The sequence below is a fragment of the Amblyraja radiata genome, chromosome 29, assembly GCF_010909765.2.
Source record: "Amblyraja radiata isolate CabotCenter1 chromosome 29, sAmbRad1.1.pri, whole genome shotgun sequence".
In the NCBI taxonomy this organism is placed as follows: Eukaryota; Metazoa; Chordata; class Chondrichthyes; order Rajiformes; family Rajidae; genus Amblyraja; species Amblyraja radiata.
Window position 1 is genome coordinate 16094538 of NC_045984.1, and position 16375 is coordinate 16110912.

The following is a 16375-nucleotide window of genomic DNA, read 5'->3' on the forward strand; positions in this document are numbered from 1 at the left end:
TATTGTGCCATAATTAAGTACCTGTCAGATTCGACCCATTTAGATAAACTGTACCATAATATTCAATGGACTTTAGCCATTTTTTGTTAGAAAAACATTTCCCAGGAACTCATCATTCCTGTACATCGTAGAATGATTGTATTGTACAAAGAGATAGGGGTAATTGATAAGTTGATAGATTAAGTACCTTCAGGGAAGCGATTTGATAGAATTTCACAAATTTAGTGCAATTTAGTCTGAAACCTGGACACTTACATCTAAACAAACTATACTATTTTGAGTATTAATCGCAAACCACTTTAAAAGGAACAGTGTGCAAACAATGGATGAGATTTAAGTTTACAATATATACACGATTTTAAACCAAAAAAATTGGCGCCAACACTATTAGAAAAAAAGGATTATGCAAATTTGTACGACAAAAGCTGGTCATGAATGAGACAATGTGGGACTTCCGGGCTTCTGTTACTCCTGTTCAATAGTAGCAGTGACAAGAGAGTAAGGGCATAATGGTGGGGATCCTTGATGATGGATGCCACCTTTTGAAGTAGTGGCTCATGCAGATGATTTGAATGGTGGAGAGACATCCGAGTCTTTTGCTTTGAAGTGCTCCACCAGCCCTTGATGCAATCAGTCAGATATTTTCTGCAGTACATCTGCAGGATTTTGTTCAAGTATTCAGTAACAGACCGAATCTCTTTAATCTTCTTAGAAAGTAGAGGCGCAAGCATGCCTTCTCTGTGATTATAGCTATGAGCTAAGCCCAGGACAAGTCACCCAACATATCAATGCCCAAAAATTTCTATCTTTCACCAACTCACCAATTAAAAATGGAACGCAGTCTCCCGATCTCTCCTTCCAGAAGTTAATTAGTTGCAAGTTTTGTTAACATTTAACTAGTTATTGTTGTGACACCAATCACAGATGTTATATTCTTTCCTGTACGCTGACTCACCAACACCTGTGATTCAGCCAACAATAGAGGTATCATCAGAGTACAGCAGCAGGCGAAGCACCCAGGCTTGAGATGTTGATGGCCAGTGAGTGGACAAATTGTAATATTTCGAAGTTCGCTGATAATACAAAATTTGTATCAGTGTAGATTACGAGGAGGATGCAGGGAGGCTTTCGAGCAATACAGATAAGCTGTGAAGGGGTGAGGAGGTGGGAGAACGAATATAATATAGAAAATGTGAGGTTATTCACTGGGTGTGAAAAAGTAAAAATAAAAAAGCATGTTCAGGCTTAGTTGATCTTGTATACGAATAAAGTGATGCTAACATGAATGTGGGAGCATGAAAGGCAAATGGTAAACTAGCCTTTGAGCACTAAAGAGATCTTTCTGCATTTATATAAACCCCACATGTTATTACATCTAGAATATTGGGAAATGGGGAAAATGGGCCCCGAGTCCAGGGGGTGGCACAGGGAATGGAGGGGGGGTGGGAGAATTCTTGTTTGTAAGTGAGTTATCTAAAATTGGAAAATTGAATATGCATACTGTTTGGTTGTAAGCTATCCAAGAGGAATACGACTTCTGTTGCTCCAATTTTTGTAGCCTCAATCTGGCAATGGAGGTAGCCCAGGACAGAAAGGTTAGTCTGGGTAGAGGCAAAATGCTGGAGTAACTCAGCTGGTGAGGTAGCATCTCTGGAGAGGAGGAATGGGCGCGTTTCGGGTCGAGACCCTTCTTCAGACTGATGTCAGGGGAGGGGGTAGGACAAAGATCGAATGTAGTCGGAGACAGTAAGACTAATGGGAAAACTGGGAAGGAGATGGAGAAAGAAAGCAAGGGCCATCTGAAGTTAGAGAAGTCAATGTTCATGCCACTGGGGTGTAAACTAGCCAAATGTGGTGCTGTACCTCCAATTTGCGCTGGGCCTCACTCTGACAATGGAGAAGGCCCAGGACAGAAAGGTCAGATTGGGAATGGGAGGGGGAGTTGAAGTGCTGAGCCACCGGGAGATCAGGTAGGTTAAGACGGGCTGAGTGGTGTTCAGTGGAACATGGGGTTGGGAGCTAAAATGGTTAGCAACCGGGAGATCAAGCAGGTCTTCGCGGACTGGGTACATATGTTCGGCCAAATGGTCGCTGAGTCTATGCTTGGTCTCACCATTGTAAAGGAGGAACACCGAATGCAGTAGATGAGGTTAGAGGAGATGCACGTCATGAACCTCCGTTGCACCTTGAAAGACTGCTGAGATCCATGTATGAATGCGAGGGAAGAGGTATAGGGACAGGTGTTACATCGCCTGTGGTTGCAGGTGAAACTACCTGCAGGAGGTGGTTTGGGTGAGAAAAGATGTGTGAACCAAACAGTTGTGGAGGGATTGGTCTCTGTCAGAAAAAGGTGGGCTTTGAAGGTGTGATTGATGGTGTGATCATGCTGAAGGGTGTGTTGCATGCAGTGCCTGGTGGGGTGAAAGGCAAGGACCAGAAGAAATATATTCTTGTTCCATTGTGGGGGAGGAGGAATGAGAGCAAAACTACGAGGATATGCGAGTGAGGGATTGATATCAAAGCTAATGGAAACCACGTTTACTCAAGAAAGAGGACATCTTGGACAGAGAAATCAAGCCTATACTCTTGTTGAGTTGGAAAGTACATTTTTCAAATATTTTTGGATACGAGTGGAATTTTGCAACATGGGACAAGCGCAAGAAAGTGGCAGCGAGGTAAATTAAAAAAAAAACCACAGCCATAATCTTACTGAATGGCAATGCAGGCATGAAGGCCTGAATGGCTTCCTTCTGTCTCTTACAGTGCCCTCCATAATGTTTGGGACAAAGACCCATCATTTATTTATTTGCCTCTGTACTACACAATTTGAGATTTGTAATAGAAAAAAAATCACATGTGGTTAAAGTGCACATTGTCAGATTTTATTAAAGGCCATATTTATACATTTTGGTTTCACCATGTAGAAATTACAGTGTGTTTATACATAGACCCCCCCCCCCCCATTTCAGGACACCACAATGTTTGGGACACATGGCTTCACAGGTGTTTGTAATTGCTCAGGTGTGTTTAATTGCCTCCTTAATGGTATAAGAGAGCTCTCAGCACCTAATCTTTCCATCACCTTTGGAAACTTGTATTGGTGTTTATCAACATGAGGACCAAAGTTGTGCCAATGAAAGTCAAATAAGCCATTATAAGACTGAAAAACAAGAATAAAACTTAGAGACATCAGCCAAACCTTAGGCTTACCAAAATCAACTGTTTGCAACATCATTAAGAAGAAAGAGAGCACTGGTGAGCTTACTAATCGCAAAGGGACTGGCAGCCCAACAGCTGATGACAGAAGAATTCTCTCCATAATAAAGAAAAATCCCCAAACACCTGTCCGACAGATCAGAAACACTCTTCAGGAGTCAGGTGAGGATTTGTCAATGACCGCTGTCCGCAGAAGACTTCATGAACAGAAATACAGAGGCTACACTGCAAGATGCAAACCACTGGTTAGCCGCTAAAATAGGATGGTCAGGTTACAGTTTGCCAAGAAGTACATAAAAGAGCAATCACAGTTCCGGAAAAAGGTCTTGTGGACAGATGAGAGGAAGATTAACTTACACCATAATGATGGCAAGAGCAAAATATGGAGGAGAGAAGGAACTGCCCAAGATCCAAAGCATCTTCTTCTTCTTCTTCATACCACCTCATCTGTGAAACACAGTGGTGGGGGTGTTATAGCCTGGGCATGTATGGCTGCTCACTTATCTTCACTGATGATACAACTGCTGATGGTAGTAGGATAATGAATTCTGAAGTGTATAGACACATCCTATCTGCTCAAGTTCAAACAAATCCCTCACTCATTGGCTGGCAGTTCATTCAACAGCAAGACAATGATCCCAAACATACTGCTAAAGCAACAAAGGAGTTTTTCAAAGCTAAAAAATTGTCAATTCTTGAGTGGCCAAGTCAATCACCCGATCCAAACCCAATTGAGCATGCTTTTTTTTGCTGAAGAGAAAACTGAAGGAGACTAGCCCCCAAAACAAGCATAAGCTAAAGATGGCTGCAATACAGGCCTGGCAGAGCATCACCAGAGAAGACACCCTGCAACTGGTGATGAACATTAATCGCAGACTTCAAGCAGTCATTGCATGCAAAGGATATGCAACAAAATATTAAACATGACTACTTTTGTTTACATGACATCGCTGTGTCCCAAACATTATGGTGCCCTGAAATGGGGAGACTATGTATCATTACTGCTGTAATTTCTAAATGGTGATACCAAAATGTTTTGGTTTATTAAAAATTGTTTCAACATATATTTATTAAAATTTTAAATACTTTATTAACATCTGACAATGTGCACTTTAACCACGTGCAATTTTTTCTATTACAAATTTCAAATTGTGGAGTACAGAAGTAAATAAATAAATGATGGGTCTTTGTCCCAGACATTGTGGAGGGCACTGTATTGTCCAAAGGCTTTTTGGGAATGACATTGACTATGTCTTTTTAAAATAAAATGTATTCTCTCATGGAAGCCCGCCTCAATTAAATTATTTTTTATTACATTTCAATTAAATCATTTCAGTTCAGGAAAGAGGCATTGCATCGGATTTAGATAGCCCTTTCTATGTACCTGTACGGACTTGCCGAGTCTTTTTCACAAATTTGCCACAATGCACTACTTTGCTTTATTCAGTTGTACGATTAAATTTGCACTATTGGTAAATATTTAACTTCTAGTGAAATAATCTCAGCATCATTTTCACTTGGATATTAAGGATTGCTTTGATGAGAAGCTAATTGACAGTGATAGATACATACCATTCCTATTGTTGGCCAACTACTGAAATAAAATGTGACCCAAACTCAGTTTCATTAAGGCAGACTCAAATGGGATCATAAGGGAAAAAATGACCACTGAATAAAGAAAATATTGCTACCACTTAAAGAACACAGAAATATTTGTTGATCGGTTAGGAGCAATATAGATGTTGACACTTTATATACCCTTCCCGATCACCGAACACAAAAAGGAATAAAGGAAGAGGCACAGGTAAATTTCAGTAAACCTGTCCACTTTAAACAAAATTAGTATTGTTCTCTCCCAATGTAAAATTGAACCAGAAATCTGCCTATTTTGCCTTGTTTCCTAATTATTCTACGTCTACACATTAGTTTGGAATAATTAAAAATATTAGCGTTTTAAATACACAAATGCATAGCCAATTTGTGCAGAAGATAAATATCCATATACAAACATGCTTACGCTTAGGTACACATTTACTTTACACAAGTAAAATTATGGGTTTAAAAACGCAAAGTTGCATTGCAATTTAAATATGTGGCAAATGCTGTTCTGTTAAATACAAACATACAGGTATCAAAAAATTAAATTTGTTCATTGCTGATTATTCATGATACACATTGCCTAAAAGCTATATTTCTTTTCTCTATTTGCGAGGTGGTATAGTATAGATTGAATGAAAAAGTCTTGAAAAATTATGGAATTCCTTGCAATTGAAACATTTGCAGCAGATGTTGGACAGCTCCTGCCAGCAGTTAAATAAGCAGTGTGGAATGTTGCAACAGACCAAATACCTCAGTTTCATTCAGATAATCATTGGGCATGGCTTGGAGGTAGGGGATAGCAACCATGGGAGAAAGTAGGTAAGTTGACAAGACATTCTATCCTGATCTTTATTCATGATTTTACTGTATACATGTAGAGTTACTGAATTGGTTACTTTTCCTTCCCCATGCAAGGAAACCAGAAACCCAATTGTCGTTCCCCACTGGAGCCCCAATGAAAGGCAGCTAATTCGTCAGAAAATAGGGATGGGTCCTACCTGTCTGTTTGGCTCTGTATCACCCACATCGTACATTTACCTATGAACAAATCAAAAGAACATCTGCTCCATAAATGGTTCAAATGTGAATTGTTTAAAGATGAGCAAGAACTGGGTGGCTTGTAAGGATAAGGTGTTGAGAGCTAACATAAAGCATCACAGATGAAAGGAGTGTTATTCACCTTTGATAATAATTGCCTATATGTTTTTGATTTGGTATCAGTTGTGCTGCCTTATGAAATTTGCTAGAAAGGAATTGTTGCATACATTTCCACCCCAGGTGACTAATGCTCAACCCATTCATGTGAATGAGTGTTTGAGAGACCAGTGGGATGGATTTGCCTCTATTGTTGGGCTTTAGGTATCCTCTGCCAGATGGAACTTGGTTTGCAGCATATCTGAATGGCTGAGTTTAACGCCCTGCTTAACTACTATATTGCCAGGAACCTATTTGGGTTCCAAACAATTCTGCGGAATGAAACCTTGCCCTAACCTGGGGAGAACCTGTATGCTACAAAAAAGGAGAGGAAATCATCATCCTGTACCACTAACATAGAACTGGGGAGGTCTTTGATTTACCCGTATACCACTAGAATTATCATTTAAAAATGTGGTTTGCAGAGAATAATCAAAATATTATGCGATATCTTCACATTGATGCCTCGAGCTCTACCCTTAATGTATTTATCTTTTATAGCTGGATAACAAAAAGATCTTTAGGAGAAGTGAGGTATGGTAGAGTTGGGTAAAAAAAGACCACGAAGAATCAAATACAAGCATTATTTGGTGATTCTGTTTTTTTTTTGTGCTGTGCTTTAGTGAAGATGGCAGTGGGGGGAAGAAATAGGTCTGTGTTATTGGCTGGCAATAGAAACATCCTTTCCTCGTACCGGGATGAAGATCTCACAAATCCAGGTATTTCTGAATTGAGAGCAAATATATAGGCTAACACAAGAATTAAGCACAATAAACCATAATCATGCTGCACAAAATGGATCAAAATATGCAGCTGCACTGAAACAAAATACATTTAAGCACCCATCATATAACCATATAACAATTACAGCACGGAAACAGGCCATCTCGACCCTTCTAGTCCGTGCCGAACACGTATTCTCCCCTAATCCCATATACCTGCGCTCAGACCATAACCCTCCATTCCTTTCCCGTCCATATAACTATCCAATTCATTTTTAAATGATAAAAACGAACCTGCCTCCACCACCTTCACTGGAAGCTCATTCCACACAGCCACCACTCTCTGAGTAAAGAAGTTCCCCCTCATGTTACCCCTAAACTTCTGTCCCTTAATTCTTAAGTCATGTCCCCTTGTTTGAATCTTCCCTACTCTCACAAACTATTCTATTCTATTCTATTCTCAGTGGGAAAAGCTTATCCACGTCAACTCTGTCTATCCCTCTCATCATTTTAAAGACCTCTATCAAGTCCCCCCTTAACCTTCTGCGCTCCAAAGAATAAAGCCTAACTTGTTCAACCTTTCTCTGTAACTTAGTTGCTGAAACCCAGGCAACATTCTAGTAAATCTCCTCTGTACTCTCTCTATTTTGTTGACATCCTTCCTATAATTAGGCGACCAAAATTGTACTCCATACTCCAGAATTGGCCTCACCAATGCCTTGTACAATTTTAACATTACATCCCAACTTCTATACTCAATGCTCTGATTTATAAAGGCCAGCACACCAAAAGCTTTCTTTACCACCCTATCTACATGAGATTCCACTTTCAGGGAACTGTGCACAGTTATTCCCAGATCCCTCTGTTCACCTGCATTCTTCAATTCCCTACCATTTACCATGTATGTCCTATTTTGATTTGTCCTGCCAAGATGTAGCACCTCACACTTAACAGCATTAAACTCCATCTGCCATCTTTCAGTCCACTCTTCCAACTGGCATAAATCTCTCTGTAGACTTTGAAAATCTACTTCATTATCCACAACCCCACCTATCTTAGTATCATCTGCATACTTACTAATCCAATTTACCACACCATCATCCAGATCATTGATGTACATGACAAACAACAGTGGACCCAACACAGATCCCTGTGGCACCCCACTAGTCACTGGCCTCCAACCTGACAAACAACCATCCACCATTACTCTCTGACATCTCCCATTCAGCCACTGTTGAATCCATCTTGCTACTCCATCATTAATACCCAACCATTGAACATTCTTAACCAACCTTCCATGAGGAACCTTGTCAAAGGCCTTACTGAAGTCCATATATACAACATCCACTGCTTTACCCTCATCAATTTCCCGAGTAACCTCTTCAAAAAATTCAAGAAGATTAGTCAAACATGACCTTCCAGGCACAAATCCATGTTGACTGTTCCTAATCAGACCCTGTTTATCCAGATGCTTATATATATTATCTCTAAGTATCCTTTCCATTAATTTGCCCACCACTGACGTCAAACTAACAGGTCTATAATTGCTAGGTTTACTCTTAGACCCCTTTTTAAACAATGGAACAACATGCGCAGTACGCCAATCCTCCGGCACTATTCCCGTTTCTAATGACATTTGAAATATTTCTGTCATAGAATCATAAAACTAATTATCTGCTATTAGAAAAAAAAGTGCCTTTCTATACTATACCAGAAACAGATGTGCAATGGATAACTTCACATCTGCACATAGGGGCTCAAAATATGCCTTTTTGTTGGTTGCACTTACTGTAAAAGTAATCTAGTGCAGCAAACAGCACAAACTTTTTTCCTCAATGATTACTCTGTACAACAGTTTTGTTTTTCTGGATTAGTGGTGAATATCATTGTAATATCTTGCTCATACATGTATAAAGCATATTTTAAAGATGTATTCAGAGATATGGTATCTATTACAAACAGCATTCAAGAACGATGTTTACTGAGAAAATGAGGGTGGAGAAGCATGCCTACGATTTCTGTTAAAATCCAAATGCCCAACTGTGTTTGCGATGTGCTTACGTAAGTTACAAATGCAAAACACCTCAATTAGCAGCACATCTGAAAATTTAGGCAAATTATAAACCTCAGTCTACAAATCATGAATATTGCAAATTCTATTGTATTATTTTTATTTGGCCATAAAAGGAACATTTACAAAAGAACAGCAGTTTTCTAAGAGGTCATGACTTACTGTTCAATTTCTACTATTAACATAAGTATCTTTGTTTATTTCATGAAACAGCTACTAATGTTGACCCGCTACTTTATATGTGAAGGTCATGGTTAACAAGCAACCATCTTAAATGATGCAACAAGAAATTCTTTAAAAAAAATACTGAATCAAATGTTTTGCAGTAAAATAAGTTAATCATTTGGAAACTTAACTGCAACCGGGAGAGATCCCTCATTCAGTGACATTGGGTTATTGAAGACCATCTTTACTGAGACTTGCTAATAACCATCGTATAGTTCCCAAATTAAGCAAAATGAGAAACTGTCCAAGAGATGAAAATAAAATAAAAGACGAACTTTATGTTCTCATATTCAATCTGGTCTATAATTATATATTTTAGAAAATGTTGCCTTCCTGGAAATTTACAAAGAAACATGAAAATCAAAAACTATTTTCATTTATGAACCTATAAATATCATTTGTTACCAAACCAGCAGAAATCGATTGAGTATTCCACACGCTAGATGTAAAATATAAGCACCTTAGTATTATTTGAATTACATTTATCAATCTCAATTTTAGTTTAGTCAAGATTATATTTATAGCTTATATAACAATGCAACTACCTATATGCTTCTCCTGTTATAAAATAGTAGGAGGGGGGCAAATGTGGGTCCTTGGCAGAATTTACAATGGAAAATAAGGAAATAGCAGACAAATTAAACAAATGGGCTGGTTTCAGGGTAGAAGACAAAATAGCTGCAAACAATTCTGGAGATGCTAGGAACTAGCAAGTGTGAGGAGCCAAAGGATATCAGTATTAATAAAATTTTAAACAATGACAAATAGGGGTGATCAAATCTCATGGACCCAATGATGTGCGACCCAAATTCTGGGAAATGGCTATAGTCAATGGATACATTATTAGAGACATTGAGACTTGGTCTGTAAAACTGTACACCCTAGAAGAATTGGAAATTATCTCATCAACACTTTAAAAAGTTCTTATAGGCCTCAACAGAGTGGATGCACGAAGATCATTTTGCTTGACTGAAAAACGTAGAACAACCAGAATAAGAGGCCGGCTGTTTAGGACTGATATTTATTCAGGTCTAACGACGAGTTGTTGGAATTCTCTACCTTGAATATAGAGCTCAAACATTGAGACAATTCAAATCAGAGATTGATCACGGTGTCCAATAAAACAATATATCTTTTTGGATATTAAGGCAGTTGGAAATAGTGCAGGAAAATTGAGCTGAGATAGGAGACAAGCCATGACCCTTATGAATGGTAGAGCAGACTTAAGGTTCCAGATGTCATACTCCTATTTCTAATTCTAAAGTTGCTACTTTGAGCTTGCATGAAAATAATCTAAATTTCCAGGTGGAGTGATCATCAGGTCCTTGTTCATCAGTCTATGAAAGTAAGCATGCAGGTACAGCAGGCAGTAAAGAAAGCGAATGGCATGTTGGCCTTTATAAGAAGAGGAATCGAATATAGGAGCAAAGAGGTCCTTCTGCAGTTGTACAGAGCCCTAGTGAGACCACACCTGGAGTATTGTGTGCAGTTTTGGTTCCCTAATTTGAGGAAGGATGTTCTTGCTATTGAAGGAATGCAGCGTAGGTTTACAAGGTTAATTTCCGGGATGGCGGGACTGTCATATGCTGAAAGAATGGAGCGGCTGGGCTTGTACACTCTGGAGTTTAGAAGGATGAGAGGGTATCTTGTTCAAACATATACGATTGTTAAGGGTTTGGACATGCTTGAGGCAGGAAACATGTTCCCGATGTCGGGGGAGTCCAGAACCAGGGGCCAGTTTAAGAATAAGGGGTAAGCCATTTCGAATGGAGACGAGGAAACACTTTTTCACACAGAGTTGTGAGTCTCTGGAATTCTCTGCCTCAGAGGGCGATGGAGGCCAGTTCTCTGGATACTTTCAAGAGAGAGCTAGATAGGGGTCTTAAAAATAGCGGCGTCAGGGGATATGGGGAGAAGGTAGGAATGGGGCACTGATTGGGGATAATCAGCCATGATCACATTGCTGGCTCAAAGGGCCGAATGGCCTACGCCTGCACCTATTGTCTATAACGGGCATATTTTATGATAAATACAGCTTGCCTTGATGATGAACAAAATTGGACAATTTACAGCGTCCAAAGTTACGGAGGAGCAATACATTTTTGTCATTCTTCTAAAAACAGTTTACTTGTTAAGATAGACTATGGCAAAAGCTTTTCTACCCTTTTATTTTAATGGCTCGGTCCCCAAATTCCACAAAGCAGAATCCTCTCAATACAAGGAATAAATGTTTTGTCAGTCAAAACATCACCCCAAACTGCATAATTCATCATTCACAAATGCAACAATAATCTGCAAGAAAACAAACTTGCGGTAATACCCCAAATACAATATTGCTCTGCTGGCAGCAGTACTTTCCCAAATAATGTTACTTTTTACTTAGTGAGGAGTAAATTGCCCAATGCAATTCTGCGGAAGCAAACTTGAGTTTAACAGTAGTTTGGAATAAAATGACATATTCAGTAGCAAACAAACATTTGCATATAAATCCAAGAATAAAAATACAAAGTTTGCAGAACCTTTACCCAGAAGACCCTTACCTGCAACCTTGTCACGAATGAGTTTGGCAGACTCCACCTCACCTATGCTACCGAAAAGGCTCCGTAGCTCATCCTGCGTCATGTTCTGAGGCAGATAGTTGACAATTAAGTTAGTTCTTGCATTGTCATCTCCATGATCTTTGCAGTCTTCAGCCATGAGGTCAAGCCCTGCTTGGTAACCGTTACTGTAGCAGGAGTGGCCGTTTGACATTTCACAAAATAGCTCACCTGTGAAAAGATTAAAGTATATACATCCATCACAGTTTGGAAAAGAGGCGTCAGACAAGCTGGTTGAATTAAATTTAATACAACCAAATATGAAAGTGAACATTTTGGCAGAAAGATTAATAAACATCATAGATTAAATAGCAGACTTTTGAAGGTTTGCAGAAGCATCTAGGTCCAAGATGGCATACATTCTTGAAAGTACCAGAAGATATTAAGTGAGTAGGAAGGAACTACAGATGCTGGTTTACACCAAAGATAGACACAAAATGCTGGAGTAAGTCAGCGGAACAGGCAGCATCTCTGGACAGAACGAATGGCTACCTGTTCCGCTGAGTTCCTCCAACATTTTGTGTTTATCTTCAGATGATATTGAGTGCCCGTTAGTAACATAAATGGCCCTGGGATTCATAGAGACAGAGTACAAAGTTATATTGAATCTGTACAAAACTATTTTTTGCCACAATAGTGGTGTGCTCAATTGTGGTAAGAAATGTGTTAGATGGTTGTAGGGTCATGAATCATTTGGATAAAATACAAAGAAAAAAGCCCCATTATAAGATGTTTCAAGGGCCAGTTTAACAGATTATGATTCTGAGCATGAGGTTCATGGACAATGTCACCAACAGAATTTTTTATTATGATTTATAATTTATTGCTGAGAATAGTAGCAAGAGAATTACTGCCTTAAAAACGGAACTGGATAAATACATGAAAGAGAATAATTTGGTGGACTCTGAAGAAAGCGGAATTGTTGGGATAATAAGACAGATGGGATCATCCTCAACTTTTACTCGCTGCATGAATGAGTGTACTCCTTTGTGCTCTTGGATTGAAAAAAAAACAAGTGAATAATAATTGCACTCTCTGTTGCCTTAAAATTTGTGGTAATAAAAATAGCAATGGAGAATTGACAGCATCAACAAGTTCAGCTTGAAATCTCCTCCAAATGTAGCCATGTAAAAGCCACTGTATACACCAGACTGCACCCATATGTGGAAAGATTTTTTAAAACTTTGTCCTGTATTTTCATCTGTACGGTTTCAGGTTCTGAGCAGTACACTATCAACTCCAATAGTGATCCACAGACCAATTTGGACATCAAACATTTCGTATTGAAAATATACAGGGAAATAATCTTGAATACTGCGTCAAATTAACTTACTACTGCAGAACTGTGGGATTAGATACAAAATATGTTTTGGATTGCTGACAAGAAATTATGCAGCATGGAAATAGGCCCTTCTACCCAACATGGCTATGCTGACTAAATTGTCATTCTGGGCTAGTCTCATTTGCCTGGATTTAGCTCATATACCATAAACTCTTCCTATCCATTATCGGTCCAAATGCCATTTGAAACTTCATGACAGAAACAATTCTGCAATTATTTAGATACTAGGAACTGCAGTTGTTGGTTTACAAAATAGACACTTAGGTAGCTGAAAATCCAATGGTATGACCAGTGAATCCTCCCTCCTCCCTCCTCCCCCCTCCCCTCTCTCCCTTGTGCCCTACCTGGAGGTGCACCCATGTTCCACCTCACCCCTGTATCCAATTATAATTTGTCTGGCTTTTTCCTGCCCCCCCAACTACAATCAGTCCGACCCAAAACGTCACCTATCCATATTCTCCAAAGATGCTGCCTAACTCACTGGGTTCCACAGTATTTTATCTCTGCAATTAATGAAGCAGGAATAGGATAGGCAGTAATTTCCAGGGAGGATTAATTAAATGAAGCTTCCACATTCATTTCTGTGTTCTCTGTGAAACAGGACATACATTGAGTGGCCACTGAATCCAAATATCAGCCAACAGGTAAGTGCAATGAATGTGAATGGTTAATGTGGTTTCACAAACCAAGTGGCAAAAACAATACTTATGTGGACCATTGTATTTGAAACTAATTGTACCGATGAAGAGAGCAGGGATTCAAGTAAAGCATGAATGTTTTCTCCTCATACAGGTATGTAGATGCAATTCATGGGCTTTTAAATTGGCATATTGATCAGTGATATCAGCACTGTTCATATTGATGGATCTATTGTTTTTGATTTTGTATTGATTTTTGTAACAAATTGGCAGGTATAATATTTCTTCAACAAAAATGGAAAATGTTTGCACTGAAATTCATGTGCTCAATAAATACTAACTGGCCGCTCCATATTCTGAATTCCCATTTTACAGTTCAAAATGGTTCTGTGGAAATTCCATTTTACTTGACAGACACGGTGGCAGCAAATAGGTAAAGACAAATTTTCCAATCAAGCTTCATTTTCTCGACTTAATGTTAACTGTTTCAACTGTTTGTATTATATGGATTGAAAGATCCAAAACATTTTTTTTCTGGTTCTGTCAATAAAGTGTAACACCCATGGCATAATGTTACCTGTCACGGTCAGTACTTAAATATATTTAAATTCTTAAACTGGACACCAAAAACGAAAGATTTGTGCCTCAAATAATTCTGCATCCAGCCTATTTCATTCATGGAAGAGGAATCAGTATACCCAGATTAAACTGACATGTAACAATCCTCAAAAACATTTTCTTAGTGGAAATGGCAAAAATCTTTCCATTGATCAATCCTAACTATTTTCTGACCAGGAAATTCAAGCCAAGTGGAAGCCAGCTATCCGCACAGTGGCTATCATTGAAATACAGACGTTCAAAATATCCTTCAGGATAAATGAATTAAAACACAATAGACAACAGGAGCAGTCATCCCTAAACCAAATTAACTTTACAAGGAAAGAAATAAGCAAAAATATTAACGTTTTGACTGATACATCATACAGTATTTGCTAACAGCCAAAATGTTCATCTTCTGTTCAAATGCATAGGAGAGGTTCACTCGAAGACCCAGCCAATATTTCACCCTCAACCACTGTTAAAAATGTTTAAAAAAACTATTTATCTAATTTCATCTGATTCGACTGCTCTTCCCTGCACTATCCCGATATCTCCAATCTCCTTGCATTCTTAAAAATCTACCAAGGTTGAATGCATTTCAATCGGCCACTGGCTTCTGGGGCAGAGAACATCAAAGAACATTTTAAGAAAGTCCTCCTGATGTCAGACCGCTCTAAAGACGAGAAGTGTTTATGTGGGTCGCAACAATAGAAAATCTAAAAGGCACAAGAAACAGTTTGTTCATTTACTTTTACTTGGAAAAGACGGGCTTCTTGATGAACTCATTCGTGTAATTACTCTGTATCTAGTTAATTGTAACTAAAAGGAGGGATGAGAATGGAACCGAACCAACAAATTAAGGTGGCGAGTTAGTGACAGTGCGTAGAGAATAAATTATGGGCTGGAAAAGGTAGGCACACTTGAACGACCTCGAACAAGCCAAAAATTCCCAATGAATGATTTGTGGGAATTGCGAGTTAATTTTAATTAAGCTAAGGAAGATATATTGCATATATTTTGGGCCCATTATTAAAATATTATTTCCTAAATCCAGACGGTCTTCTTTTGATTACGCAAAATTTAAAGCCCTTTGTGCAATCAAAGGCCGAGTGTCGGTTATAAAGGCAGCTGACCCGGGTATGGGCGCATTGTTCTGTCGGGTGCAATGCCTCGTTCCGCCATATCTTCCTACTGAAAACAAACAGATGGGATGAAGGTACCGATGCCTCAACATCCCGCAGCCAAAGACCTTTTTAAAAAACAATCTCCTAGCCCCTGTATCGTATTTGAAAAGGGCCTCTTCCGACGGAGTACATCCTCGGCCTGGATTTATTGAACCGTTTCCCTTGAGCTATTCAGAGCCCAGGCGTCACTGTTGGCTTCCCCGCTGAAATCCTGGCCTTTGTTCTATCACCGCCCTTTTCTTACTGACTTCGACTGTACCACTTTTCTACATCAGGTACATCAGCCCACTCCAAACAGGGCCTTATCTGGCTTATGCCATCGCAGGCCCAATGCCGCATGGCCGCGGCCTGTTTCCCGGCCCCCTTTGCCGGTTTTATTTTCTATTTCGATAAAGGCACACTTACTCTCTCCGAGCCCCGTAATCGTACGGGGTGAGTGTGTCGAGCGGCTCCTTGCGTCTCTCCGGGGACCCGAGCTGAGGAAGAGGACGAGAGAGGAAAAAAAAAAAATCCCCCCAGCAGGGAAGAGAGGCGAAAAAAAATCCGTTAAAATCAAACAAAGTCAACCCCGCGCTCAGCCGCCTACGCGCGCACCGTCGGCGGGTTTGAGCCCAACCCCCACTCGTTGATTGGATCAAGCGGCTATCCATGTCGCCGATATCCCGCCCGCCCTTGGCTGCGTCCTATTGGCGACCAGTCACGTCAGACATTTTCCGCCTTGCGACGCCCGATACGACATCACTAATGGCGTAAAGTACGGCGGCGTTGTCGTTTGCCAAAGATTGGATTTTTGGTCACTGCCGCCTTTGCTGGAATATTGGGAGGAGCGAGTTTGCGATGAAGTTGCTTGGAACAAGCTGCCAGAGGAAGGAGGTAGTTGAGGCAGGGACTATCCCAACATTTAAGAAACAGTTAGACAGGAGGTACATGGCCAGAGGACGGGTTTGGAGGACCAAACGCGGGCAGGTGGGACCAGTGTAGCTGGGA

General features: G+C 39.7%; 1 protein-coding gene across 1 annotated transcript in view; it reads right to left on the reverse strand.

Moving 5' to 3' along the window:
• elavl1 (ELAV like RNA binding protein 1) overlaps window positions 1-15997 on the reverse strand; it is a 38590-nt gene extending 22593 nt beyond the window's left edge. Inside the window, exons 1-2 of the mRNA XM_033046670.1 lie at window positions 15794-15997; window positions 11568-11795 (exon numbers count right to left, since the gene is read on the reverse strand). Coding sequence (XP_032902561.1) covers window positions 11568-11778 — 211 coding nt within the window. The 5' untranslated portion in view covers window positions 11779-11795; window positions 15794-15997. The remainder of the gene's footprint in view (window positions 1-11567; window positions 11796-15793) is intronic.
• Between the last annotated feature and the right edge of the window lie 378 nt (window positions 15998-16375).